The sequence below is a fragment of the Labeo rohita genome, unplaced genomic scaffold, assembly GCF_022985175.1.
Source record: "Labeo rohita strain BAU-BD-2019 unplaced genomic scaffold, IGBB_LRoh.1.0 scaffold_75, whole genome shotgun sequence".
In the NCBI taxonomy this organism is placed as follows: domain Eukaryota; kingdom Metazoa; phylum Chordata; class Actinopteri; order Cypriniformes; family Cyprinidae; genus Labeo; species Labeo rohita.
This window is the reverse complement of record NW_026129689.1, coordinates 439142-453201: the sequence shown is the minus strand read 5'-3', so window position 1 is coordinate 453201 and position 14060 is coordinate 439142. Positions and strand designations below refer to the sequence as shown.

Below are 14060 nucleotides of genomic sequence, written 5' to 3'. Positions count from 1 at the left end.
CTTTCTAAATAAATACATAAAAAATAAACCTTTTAAACCTTGTAAACAAAACAACAAAAAATAACTTAAAAGTATTATGTTGAATCAGTATGATGTTAATGGAGATGAACTCTTAGACATTATACGTCAACCATTTCACAAAACACAGAATGAAAATTAAATGCAGCAAATAATTACTATTTGAAACTATATTCTAAATATATAGTTTTCATTAGAGAAGGAAACATTTCAGAAACACTTGAATTATTTCCTAATAAATTGTCAGTGTTGCATGTTGGACATCAGTGCAGCAAACATGAACATCTGTGAAACATTTAAAATTGTAATACTGCAACCAGAAAAGAAACTAATATGATTTCCATCAATCAATAAGGTCGTCCTGCACTTCCATCAGATTTCCAGAAGATGACAGCAAAACCCACCGTAACAATGAGAAAAAATGCACATCCTGAAGATTCACTCTCAGAAAAAGATGTCCTTCTTTAGGACAAACACAGCCATTTCTATCCTCAACCAAATTTTTGCATAAAAAGAAAAAAAAAAAAAAAATCGCATCTTTGGTCTAATGAAAGCAGTTTTATTTCATATGGAGCAGGTCAAACATTGAGATTAATAATAGTCAGTATACTTTATACTGGTTTATCAGCCCTTTTTTAGACATTCAGTTACAGAAGGGAGGAAGCGTGCAATCGCTCACATTCACAAAGGCATGCAATCTTTTACTTTCAAATTCAATCACAGCCCACCAGTGCACCTCTTGACACCAGCCCTGGTTAATAGCAAAAAGCAGCAACATTGCTAGGAATTTCACTAATATTCCCTGATATCTTTCTAGATCTCACTGCATAATGGCTTTATGATTCACAGTGTTTAGTCTGATCTTCTCCAGTTTCTCCTTCACGCTCTCGTACTCTTTCTCCCACTGTTCTTTGGACAGAGATGAAGGACTGACCTCCAGGAACTTGTAGGCCTGACTTGACTGATCGCTGAAGATTTTGTTGGCCTTCATGCAGCTGATGCCAAACTGTGTCCATCCCTGTTCAAATCAAATTTAACATTAGTGGTCAAACGCTTCAGGAACAAGACGCAAAAGTTTCACAACGGAAGAACTTCAGAGAGGTCAAACATCATCATCATTGTTGTTTACCTCTTTAGCTGCATCAATGGACTCCAGGAACTGTTCCTTTAGATCAGTGAGCTCATCAATCCAGTCCTCTCCAGCGAAGGTCCTTTGCTTCAGCGTATCCAATAGGGAACCCACTTTCTCCCAGAATTTCTGGAGCTGAACCAGAATTTGCTGGATTTGGGACAGGCAGATCTGTACCTCATCAAGATGAGAAACACAGGGAATCTGACCTGTGATACCAGATAGAGAAGTAAATGAGCAAACCCAGAATCCACGTTATATTTTAAAGAAGTCCACTTCCAGAACAAAGATTTACAAATCATGTACCCACCCCCTTGTCATCCAAGATGTTCATGTCTGTCTTTCTTCAGTCATAAAGAAATTATGGTTTTTGGGGAAAACATTTCAGCATTTTTCTCCATATAATGGACTGATATGGTGCCCTGATTTTGAACTTCCAAAATGTAGTTTAAATGTGGCTTCAAATGATCCCAACTGTGATTGTAAACAATCCCAGCCAAGGAAGAAGAGTCTTATCTAGTGAAACGATCGGTTATTTTAATAAAAATAATACAATGTATATACTTTTTAATGTCAAATGCTCATCTTGTCATGCTCTGCCTGGACTGTTTTTGTTCTGGTTCATGTCAGTTGGTGTATGTGGAAAAACTCCCATCTCATGTTCTCCCTCAACTTCAAAATCGTCCTATATCTCTTTTACCTTTTTTGTTAAGGGTGTTTGATCTTCTTTCCATGTTCACTTTGCAAACACTGTGTCTGTTCTTCTGCAGTGATGTAGGATGATTTTGAAATGATTTTTGAAGTTGAGGGAGAAAATAAGATCAAACTTTTTCGACATACACTAACTGTCTTGACTCAGAATACACAAGGAGAGCAAGACAAGATGAGCGTTTGAGATTAAAAAGTATTTAAATTGTATTTTTCTAAATGAAAATAACCAGTCCGTTTCGCTAGATAAGACCCTTCTTCCTCTGCTGGGATCGTTTGAAGCCGCATTTAAACGGCATTTTGGAAGTTCAAACTCGGGGCACTATATCATAATGTCTTTATGACTGAAGAAAAAAAAACATAAACATCTTGGATGACAAGGGGGTGAGTACATTATCTGTTTTATTTTTTGTTGTTCTGGAAGTGGACTTCTCCTTTAATATTAATGAGGAAACACTGTAGGATCTCACCGTTTTCTGCAGCTGCTTGTCCATCAGCTTGTTCTGGATGTCCCACTCTTGTTCTTTCAGGTGTTGCTTTGCACTAGTGAGTTCAGATAAACCAGTTTGAAGAGTTCTGATCATAGATTCCTGTGATGTCTCCATTTTACAAATGTAATTCATAATATGTTCCACAAATGGCACCATCATTAAAAATATAGCAACACTTGTTACTTTCACTGCAGGCATCTGCATCAGCTGTTGGTTCTTGGTGTTGGTGATGCTGTTGATAAACTTTTTTATCTCCACATTTTTCTGCTCAATCTTCTTCTCATGATCTTCTATCTCCTTATTAATGTTATGAAGGTTTGCATCCAGGTCTTCAATGTTCTTCTGAAGCGTCTCCATCTCACAGGTTTGTTGCTGCTGCTTCTTCTCTGTCTCTTCTTTCTCAGTGATGATGTCACTGTTTGATTTGGCTACGTCACTGTTATGTTTCTCGTACCTGAATGTGCATCAAATGTTTCCTTTAATCATTAAACATTTATGCAACTATTTCATTTGGTAACATTTTCTAATTCATAGTCTTACCTCTGCACAATTTCTTTAACGTCCCGTATGATTTCACCGATCCATTCTTTGGCTTTGTCTAGGAATTTCAGGGCTAACTGCGGTTTGTTCTTCTCCACAGCAACCTTCAGAAAGGGCAGCAGTGATTTAACCAGGTTGTCGCTGGTTCCTACACACTGTAAAGAAAAAAGTAAGAGGTATACTTTACAAACACAGGACAGAAACAGAGTTTATCAGCTCTCCAGAATTATTCTTGTTGTGCATCATTCAGTTTTCTGTTGATAATCTGGGAGGGACGGCTCTGGCTTTGTGTGGATGAGCCCTCAGAAGTAAGGAAACACAACCACACAGGACAGACCATAGAACTTAGGAAACTCAGGGTTTAAACACACAAGGAAAATAATCACGCCATACAGAAACGTGTGGGACTAATCTGAAATCATAAAAAACTAACTAGAGAGGAATACAAGAACCAAGGAACCAGACAGGCAACACAGGCACAGGAAATAAAACAAAACCAAAACAGGCTATAATCTTGATACCAAATCTGAGTCTGGATTTACAGGAGAAGTCCACTTCCAGAGCAACAATTTACAGATAATGTACTCACCCCTTTGTCATCCAAAATGTTCATGTCTTTCTTTTTTTCAGGAAAACATTCCAAGATTTTTCTCCATATAATGGACAGATATGGTGCCCCGATTATGAACTTCCAAAATGTAGTTTAAATGAAGCTTTAAAGCGCTCTAAATGATCCCAGCTGAGGAAGAAGGGTCTTATCTAGCAAAACGATCTGTTATTTTCATTAAAAAAATACAATTTTAAATAATTTTTAATCTCAAACGCTCATCTTGTCTTGCTCTCCCTGAACTCTGTGTATTCTGGCTCAAGACAGTGTATGTCGAAAAACTCCAATCGTATTTTCTCCCTCAACTTCAAAAATCATTCCAAAATCATCCTACATCGCTGCAGAAGAAGCAAAGAAGATCAAACACCCTTAACAAAAAAAGGTAAAACAGTGATATAGGACGATTTTGAAGTTGAGGGAGAACGTGAGATGGGAGTTTTTCAACATACACTAACTGACATGAACCACAACAAAAACAGTCCAGGCAGAGAAAGACAAGACAGGGTTTGACATTAAAAAGGATATAAATTGCTTTTTTTTAAAATAATAGCCGATCGTTTCACTAGATAAGACCCTTCTTCCTCGGCTGGGATTGTTTACAACTGCATTTAAACTGCATTTTTTGAAGTTCAAAATCAGGGCACCATATCATAATTTCTTTACGACTGAAGAAAGACAGACATGAACATCTTGGATGACAAGGGGGTGACTACATTATCTGTAAATTGTTGTTCTGGAAGAGGACTTCTTTTTTAATATAGCTGTTGGAAAATTAACATGGATACTTTTAGCAGAACAGCCTCAGAGGATCCAAACAGCAGTTGTGTTTCCATAGCTCGTTTTCTGATCAGACGCTCCAGCTTTGGGAAACTTCCCAGAGACAGGTACGACAGATGATAGAGAAGAGCCGTTCGCTCCACAGATGGAAGAAGCTCCTGGATGAACTCTGGACTACATGCTGTGTCACTGAGGACAAGCTCTGAGAACCAAACAAACATAGTCCTTTTGTTAATGTTTAGGTTAACAACACAGAATTACAAGAATAATGTTACGATTATGCTCAAATTTGAAATGCATGCAGTTGCTGATGCGTACTGATGATGCACATTCACAGTAATGTATTTAATATATAAGTTATTTATAAGTGCACTTCTTGTAGTTGCTTTGCTGATTGGTTTTTTTGGAATTATTGTACTGTGAAATACAGTCATGTGCAAGCTTGTACAAATATTATTTGCCAGGAATTGAGGCTGTGTTCTATTCTAAAGGGTTCATATACCCTGATCTCTTCGAAGGGTTTACTCACCAGAGTGACAGTTTCGAAACGATAAAGGGTGTAGGGGACCAAAAAAAAAAATTTTCCTTGGAATGCACTTCTGCATCATCTGCTGCACAAAGTAAACGTGCACTAAGAATTATTGGAGTGTCAGTGCCAATAGCCTCGTGGTTAACGCGTGGTTAGTGCCCACCCCCTTCTCTCTTTCCCACTTTGTTTCCTGTCAAACTACACTGTCCTATTTAAAAAAAAAAAAAAAGAAAAAGAAAAAGAAAAAAGAAACCACAAACAAGAATTATGCGAGCAAAAATTGATCATCAGACCATCAGATTTCAGCACCTCGATTTGAATCCACCGCTTAATATGGCAGCCATGACTGTTCTAGGTGTGGGGTAATGGGGCTGAAGCCCTGAATGTTTTTACTACCATGCCTGAGTTTTCATGCTCTTTAAAATAATTTCTATTAGAAATCACACATATACACACATTTAGTTAAAAAGTCAGATATATAAAAAGGTAGATTTGTCTAATTTGATAATTTGAATCTGAAAAGTAAGACTGATTTACCACTTGGTTAACTGCTCGTTGGTCAAACAAGTTCTTAAAGAGGTCATAGGATGACGATTTTCCACAAGTTGATATGAATCTTTAGGGTCTTAAAACTATACGAGTGACAAGTCTTGGGTATTCTATAGTCTACCCCAGAGGGTCGTGCAGTGTGAAAACAACAATGATCAGACAACTTTGACAATCGTGCAGTGTGAACTCAGCATCAGCCGCATTTGTTGTGAAACTTGCTAACTAGCGCATTATTAGATTATTATTAGGTGATTTTCAAAGATTTATACAAAAAACAACAAAAAAACAACTTATAGTAACCTCTTCAGTAGCTGAGACTGGACATGGTACTTAAGAATAATTTGCAAGTGCCTCTGTGGACTATTGCAGTCGTGCCCATTTGCGTTTGTATAATGTATAAAAACTAATATTATCAGGTTACATACGTTATGCGGTGTAGATGGGCAACAGACAAATGTGGCTTTAATGTGTTAAAAATTTTGGCTTTCCAATACAAACAATCAGAAAATGAAGGAAATTCTAAAGGTGTTGCAACTATTCCAATTCTCCCCTGATGACAACTGCCTGTGTTCTCCACATGCATTTACAAAGGGTAGACTTTCTTTAGAAGTAGAAGTAGCTAAACATTTAATATAAAACTTTGACTCAAGTATGTGTTGAGTAATTTAGCATGTTAAAACAATATAGAGTTTGTGAGTTCTTACACATTATTATATACACAAAAGCATTATTTAATTCTTCATTCTGTAGATATTTTCTTTACAATTGAAGTGGATAATAAAGGGAAAAAAGATAAAAACACCAGAACTTCAGTGTACTTTAAAATTTCTAACACTAGTAATAACATTGTTTACTACATTACATTTTATAAGGAACCAAAAAAAAAACCAAAAAAACAACAACACAAAACTCTCACCTTTGCTATCAGCCATGTTTTTTTTACAGGTAAATCCTCCTGCAGAAAGATGTCTAAAAACATAAGAGAAAGAAAGGCATGAGAAAGATGATGAAGAAGATGATTATCAAACGCAGACTTTTTCCCAACCCTCACTTAAGAAGCAGCAGCACTTCACAAAATATTTTTGACACACTGTCCTCTTGCAATACCGCACTGACCTAACCCAAAGTTTGTATACGTGTGAACGATCTCTTTTTTAGCGTGCTACTTCCTTTCATCAGGACTGACTCGAAATGCATCCTTTTGCCGCTTCTGTAGGTGCGTAAATTTCGCCTGGTTATTGCCCCTATGAGTTTTTAATTAATTTAATCTATTATTTTATCTGTGAATTAAGAAATTTCATTCTTCTCTTTCTGTTAATATTGAGTTAAAATAGACAATACATAAATATATAAAAGAATCTGAAAATATATATATATATATATATATATATATATATATATATATATATAAATAGTAGGTAAGTTTGGTCACTCACGGTATTTTGTGTTCACTTGAAGGCTGCCTTCAAACTGGTGGGTCTCACATACAGACGGGCTCAAACAGAAAACCACGGGGTTGATAGGAGCAGAGCAACCACACCTAATATACTCCATGCCTTCGAGACGTCATTGTCTCAAAATAAAATTTCACAGAGACAACAGTACAAGGAATGCTGATCTCACTTTGAAACTGAAACTGCAGAGTGGGGGTATTTCCACAAAAAAAGCTCTACAGTTTTATTTTCAAATTGACCTCAGTTGAGATTAAAGTCGTACTATTTCGAGAATAAAGTCGAAATACTAGAAGAGTAAAGTCAAAATATTTTAGGAATAATATCAAAATACTACAATAGTAAAGGCGAAATATTACGAGAATGAAGTCGAAATATTTCAAGAATAAAGTCGAAATACTACGAGAGTAAAGTCGAAATATTACGAGAATAAAGTCGAAATACTACGAGAGTAAAGTCGAAATATTACGAGAATAAAGTCGAAATATTTTGAGAACAAAGTCAAAATATGCGAATACAGTCAAAATCTTTCGAAATTTTAAATCGTAAAAAATTAAAGTTAGAATATTTTGAGAGTAGAGCTGACATTGCGCATGTCAATGGATTGAGAGCACCAGGAGAAATTTGATTGAGAGCACTGGGAGAAATTGAAAGGTTGCCAGAATTCATTTGAATCGTTGCGTCCGATCGGCTGCATTTTTAGGCTGGGATGAGAAAGAGTAAATCAATATCAAGAATATGATATTAATTCCTGAACAGGACAAACTTAATCCTAACCGTAGCTCTCTTATTTAACCCTTTGTGATACAAATATATGTGGGATTATTAGCAGAAATCATAGGCTACCCTTGCGCCAGCCCCCCTAATAGCAATAGCTTAAGCTTTGTGCTTTTGGATCTTTTAAAATAAAAGCTTTCAAAATCAGTTTTATAGCGAAACTGCCTGTCTTACAATAATTTGTTTTTCATATGAATAATTTCATTGAATTATACAGTTTTCTCTGTGAAAATTTCGTTCCTATAATATAGGAAATGATTGGACATAATATTTAACATCTTCCATTCATTGTAGTGCGCCATGCACTTTATGCTTTTAATATCACACAGCTCGGCTTTCAAATTCTGCCATTGTTATCAGGAAATACAAATTCCTAATGTGTTATTAGCAAGATATACAAGTGAAGAAACATAAAGGCATGCAAAAAGCAGTATGACTTAATGAAACAAATGTCTCATTATTGTAATCGGAAAGATGATTGACTCACATGCAGCTTAAACTGACGCTAATACAATGATCTGTCACGCCACATTAAATAGTGTGAAACATATTATTGCAAGACATATTGATTGCATTTTGCTATAAAACTGACCCGGAATTTCATTTTACTGTATCTGTATGAACTCTAGTAAAGTTTTTATAAGTTTTGTCTTTGTTTCATAAGTTTTCAAGGTTTTTTGTTTTTGTCCTTTTTAGTAGGTTTTCTATCCTAAACCAAATTTTTGCACATAAAAAAAAAAAATATATATATATAATAATAAAAAAAATCGCATTCACTCATCATTGGTCTAATGAAAGCAGTTTTATTTCATTTGGAGCAGGTCAAACATTGAGGTTAATAATAGTCACTTAATACTGGTTTATCAGCCCTTTTTTTTTTAGACATTCAGTTACAGAAAGGAGGAAGCATGCAATCGCTGACGTTCACAAAGGCATGCAGTCTTTCACTTTCAAATTCAGTCACGGCCCACCAATGCAAGAGATGAAGGACTGATCTCCAGGAACTTGTAGGCCTGACTCGCCTGAACGCTGAAGATCCTGCATGATGGCCAACAACATCTTCAGCGTTCAGGCGAGTGAACGTCAGCAATTGCACACTTCCTCCTTTCTGTAACTGAATGTCTAAAAAAAAAAAAAAAGGCGAGTCAGGCCTACAAGTTCCTGGAGATCAGTCCTTTATCTCTGTCCAAAGAAGAGTGGGAGAAAGAGTATGAGAGTGTGAAGGACAAACTGGAGAAGATCAGACCAAACACTGTGAATCATAAAGCCATTATGCAGTGAGATCTAGAAAGATATCAGGGAATATTAGTGAAATTCCTAGCAATGTTGCTGCTTTTTGCTATGAACCAAGAGGTGCATTGGTGGGCCGTGATTGAATTTGAAAGACGTTAGCGATGCCTTTGTGAACGTTAGCGATTGCACGCTTCCTCCTTTCTGTAACTAAAAAAAAAGGGCTGATAAACCAGTATAAAGTGACTATTATTAATCTCAATGTTTGACCTGCTTCATATGAAATAAAACTGCTTTCATTAGAAATGGCCTGTTTTTGCATCCGGGGCTATGGGCAAAAATGGATTAAAATCGATTCGTATCGCACCCATTGTAAAAGAAGAGTTTTAAGCACATTACACAGAGTCTTACATAACTGTGACACTATTACTTATGACTTTTAAAACCAGGTCAAAAGACAATTGTACATTTTACTGCTATTATCATCCTAGAGCTTTAACTCTACAAACTCCAATCATGAAGTCATGCTAGTAGCTTGCTAATCATGCTAGTAACAGGCTAATCATGCTAATATCATGCTAACAACAGGCTAATTATGCTAAACACATGCTAGCAACTTGCTAATCATGATAACAACATGCTAATCATGTTACAAACATGCTAGCAACTTAATGTCCATGTTAATATCATGCTAACAACATGCTAATTAGGTTAAAACAATGCTAGCAAATTGCTAACTATGCTACAAACATGTTAGTAACATGCTAATCATGCTAGAAACATGTTAGCAACTTGCTGATTATGCTAGCAACTTGCTAATCATGCTTATATCATGCTAACAACATGCTACCCAGCCAACATTTGTATGTGGGGCCCATATGGGTATGAACTGGGCTGAAAAATGGGCCCCATATAGGATTGACCACGGGTTCCGTAATGGCCCCATGTTAACTGCCCATGTGGATTTCATATAGGATTGAACTTGTCACAAAGTGGGACACAACTGGGCAACATGCACAAGACCCATCTTGGTCCCAGCTTTAACCCAGCTAACATTTGATTGTGGGGCCAATGTGGGTTTGACATGGGCTGAAAAATGGGCTGTATATGGGATTGTGCGTGGGTTCCATAATGGCCCCATGCCAATTGCCCACATGGGTTTCATGTGGAATTACACTTGCCAACAGGTGGGCCCCAACTGGGCAACATGCGAAAGACCCATCTTGGCCCCATCTTTACTACATGGCTGAAATATGGGTTTTAAGTGGGTTTGTCCACGGGTTCCATGTTGGCCCCATGCAACATACCCATGTGGGTTTTATATAGAATTTATCTGGGCTTTAGGTGGGGCCCATCTAGGGATCATATGCAAAACCCATCTGGGTTCCATCTAAATATGGGTTTTTACATGGGTTTGTCCACAGGTTCCATGTTGGCCCCATGCAATTTACCAATGTGTGTTTTATTTAGGATTTCACTGGGTTTAAGGTGGGGCCCAACTATGAAACATACACAAAACCTACCTAGGTCCCATCTTCAAACTCTATCTGGGAACAACATGGGATAAAGTATGGCTTGCAAGTGGGATTAAAAAAAAAGTTTTAAAGTTTTAAAGCATTAGCATACAGCAGTACACAGTGAGATTGAAATCTTTTCAAATTTCAATTTTATTGAAACTACCCATCATATGCTATATTCTGATACCTAATTGTTAAAATCATGTAATCGTTAAAGTTAACAAACATTTTGAACTTGTATTTGAACCAGTGTTTACTGAAAGCTTTGAACATTTGCACATAGAAAACGGAGACAGTAAGAAACAGCAGAAGCAACTATACATTTTTCAGTACTGCTTACACTGCAGACAGACATTTGTGCATTCTAGACCCTCAGTCCTCCTCTGTCTCTTGTCCCAGTAAACCATTTTGAGAGTTCCCTCTCAGATTCTTGCTGGTTGATCTTTGACATCAGTGCAGTCTTCTTAACAGCCTCTGCAAAACAAATATATATACAAACATATTTAAAAATAGGACATTTTAAAATTTGTCAGGAAGATGAGGTATGAAGATGCTGCCCTCCACTACAGTAAGGAAAACAAAGGTGCTTGTTTACAGGCTATTCCAATAAACAACTTTTCTACAATGTGTTTAGTAAACGTGAAATATTATGTTACTTACACATGTTAAAATACTACAAAATAATAACATTTACTTGAAGCAACTCAAGGGCAAGTAAATGACGACAGATTTTTTGTCAGACATTTTGTTTTTGTCAACTATTCCTTTAAGAGTCTGTTTTAATAAATTAGAGCTGCATGATTCTGGATATATAGAAAATCCCATTTTTTTTTTGTTTCAAACAGATATTGTGACGAGGCTACAGAGGGGTCGTGAGACGTTGGATCCATTCGCAACAGTTTTATTAAATCGGACAGTTTAAACAGGCTGTGGTCAACAACGGCAAACAATCGTGGTGAAGACAAAACCAAAAGAGTAGTATAAGTCCATGCAAAGGGTCGGGGCCGGCAGCGATCAAAGGTAATAATCCGAGGGAATAGCGTAGGTCGATAAAGGGCAGGCAGCAAGAGTTCACACACGATAAAGACAGTCCGGTTGGCAACAGTAAAGCAGTCCGATAGGAAAACGCTCAGAGTTGGGGACATAGCCGACAAAACTTCGCGACGAGCGAGCCGGCGAGGCACGCTGAAATGGCCGCCAAGGGGGAAGTGAACAGAGAGACCCGGAACTGGAAGCGAGAGTCCCCAGGCACGGGATTGTGGGTAGTGTAGTCAGAATTCGGGCGAGGGTTCCCGCTGGCGCGGGGCAGAGGGAGCCACAGAGACCGCGTTCGTGACAGAGCCCCCCCCCTGCGAGTGCCTCCTGGCACGAGGAGGCAACCGACGCCGGGGTCTACCCCTTCCTCGGGGCCCTGGCCGATCTGGGTGGGTAGAGTGGAACTCAGCGGTGAGCGATGGATCCAGGATGTCCTCTGCGGGCACCCATGACCTCTCCTCGGGACCGTAACCCTCCCAGTCGACCAGGTACTGTAGACGACCGCTCCGGCGTCGGGAGTCCAGGATGAGATTGACTCGATAGGCCTCCTCACCGTCGATGACCAGGGGGGCAGGCCTCTGCGGAGCGGTCTCATCTAGGACCTCTGTCCCTCCTGGGCGACCAGCGGGCTTTAACAGAGACACATGAAAAGTGGGTGAGACACGGTATTGGCTGGGTAAATCAAGTCTGAAGGATACTGGAATGATCTGACGGGTTATTTGAAAAGGACCCACGTACCTGGGGCTCAACTTCTTGCAGGGTAGACGGAGACGTAAGTCCCGGGTCGACAGCCAGACCCACTGTCCTGGCTCATAGGGGGGGTTCGGTCGGCGCCGACGGTTGGCCTGGGTCTGGGTGCGCCGGACGGCTCTCTGGAGGTGAACGTGCGCCAGGTTCCAGGTGGCTTCACTTTGTCGGAACCATGAGTCGACAGCAGGCAGATCAGACGGTTCTCCGGACCAGGGGAACAAGGGCGGCTGAAAGCCCAGCACACATTGAAAGGGCGTCATGTTCGTGGATGGTTTCTGGATGGAGTTTTGAGCATATTCGGCCCAGAGGAGAAAACGACTCCAATCTTCCTGGCGGTTCTGACAGTACGAGCGCAGGAAACGGGTCAGTTCTTGGTTTAATCTTTCCACCTGTCCATTGGCTTCTGGATGATAGCCTGATGTGAGGCTGATGTTAACGCCCAGCAACCGGAAGAAACTGGACCAGAGGCGGGAGGTGAATTGGGGTCCGCGATCTGAGACAATGTCCTCAGGGAGCCCGTAAAACCGGAACACAGTGTTGCACAGAACCTCTGCCATCTCCAAAGCAGAGGGTAACTTGGGAAGAGGTACCAAACGGCAGCCTTTGGAGAACCTGTCGATAACAGTGAGGATAGTGGTATGTCCCTGGGACGGGGGAAGGTCTGTTACAAAATCGACTGCTATGTGAGACCAGGGGCGTTTGGGGACTGGCAGAGGCTGCAGTAAGCCGGCAGGGAGTTGGTGGGAGGTCTTAGAGGTGTTACACGTTACACACTGCTTGACAAATGTGATGGTATCAGAACGTAGTGAAGGCCACCAGAAGCGGTTTCGGAGGAGGTGAACAGTGGCCTCTATTCCAGGGTGACCGGAGCTGGGAACAGAATGAACCTCAGAGAGAACTCTTTTGCGGAGGAGCCCCGGCACGTAGGTGAGGCCCTCGGGGCAATCGGCAGGAGGAGGATCTTGAGCCTGGGCCTCCGTGACCTCGGTCATGAGATCCCATGCCACAGGAGCAACAATTATGGAGGAGGGCAGAACGGTTTCAGTCGGTTGGGAGACCTGCTCAGGCTCGTGTACCCGAGACAGGGCATCGGCTTTGGTATTCTGGGAGCCAGGGCGGTAGTTAATGATGAAATTGAACCTGGTGAAGAACAGGGCCCATCTGGCCTGGCGGTGGTTAAGGACCCTGGCGGTTCGAAGATATTCCAGGTTTTTATGATCTGTTAGGATAATGAAGGGATGCCGTGCCCCCTCCAGCCAATGCCTCCATTCCTCCAAGGCGAGCTTGATGGCGAGCAACTCCCGATTTCCCACGTCATAGTTTCTTTCTGCCAGGCTGAGTTTATGGGAGTAAAAGGCACAGGGGAAGGTCTTAGAAGGTTGGCCCTGGCGCTGTGAGAGGACAGCTCCCACCCCGGTGCTGGAAGCGTCGACCTCAACAACAAAAGGTACCTGAGGATCTGGGTGACGGAGGATAGGTGCAGAGGTAAAGTGCTGACGTAAGTCCTGGAAGGCCTGCAGAGCGTCTGGTGACCAGGTTAATCGGGCACTCCCCCGCTTTATCATGGAGGTCAGAGGCGCAGCTATGGAGCTAAAGTTACGTATGAACCTCCGATAAAAATTAGCAAAGCCCAAGAATCTCTGTAACTCCTTTAGGGTCTTGGGACGGGGCCAGTTCCGTACAGCGTTAACCTTAGAATCGTCCATAGCGACGCCCTCAGGACTGATTACGTATCCCAAAAGGCAATTCTTTCTTGGTGGAAGAGGCACTTCTCCTCCTTGGCGTACAGCTTGTGCTGGATGAGCCGCTGGAGCACCGCCCTTACGTGCTGGATGTGGTCGGAACGTGTGTTGGAGAATATGAGAATGTCATCCATGTAGACAATCACCCAGCGATTAAGCATGTCGCGGAAGACCTCGTTGATAAAAGCCTGAAAATATGACGGACTATTC

General features: G+C 40.4%; 1 protein-coding gene across 1 annotated transcript; it reads right to left on the bottom strand.

The window, feature by feature from the left end:
* Positions 1 to 566: 566 nt before the first annotated feature.
* LOC127161829 (uncharacterized) lies at positions 567 to 7039 on the bottom strand. The gene is made up of 8 exons (XM_051104578.1): positions 6785 to 7039; positions 6265 to 6317; positions 4800 to 4881; positions 4279 to 4472; positions 2887 to 3041; positions 2326 to 2800; positions 1148 to 1351; positions 567 to 1036 (listed from the first exon to the last, which is right to left on the bottom strand). The coding sequence occupies exons 1-8, from the start codon at positions 6900 to 6902 to the stop codon at positions 839 to 841; spliced, it is 1479 nt and encodes a 492-aa protein (XP_050960535.1). The 5' UTR covers positions 6903 to 7039; the 3' UTR covers positions 567 to 838.
* Positions 7040 to 14060: the final 7021 nt, after the last annotated feature.

Coding starts and splice junctions, on each gene's coding strand:
- LOC127161829 (XM_051104578.1), bottom strand. CDS start 6,902: ATGGAGTATATTAGGTGTGGTTGCTCTGCTCCTATCAACCCCGTGGTT. Junction 6,318..6,784: donor TCAAGTGAACACAAAATACC/GTGAGTGACCAA, acceptor TTATGTTTTTAG/ACATCTTTCTGCAGGAGGAT. Junction 4,473..4,799: donor GTTTCGAAACTGTCACTCTG/GTGAGTAAACCC, acceptor TTTGGTTCTCAG/AGCTTGTCCTCAGTGACACA.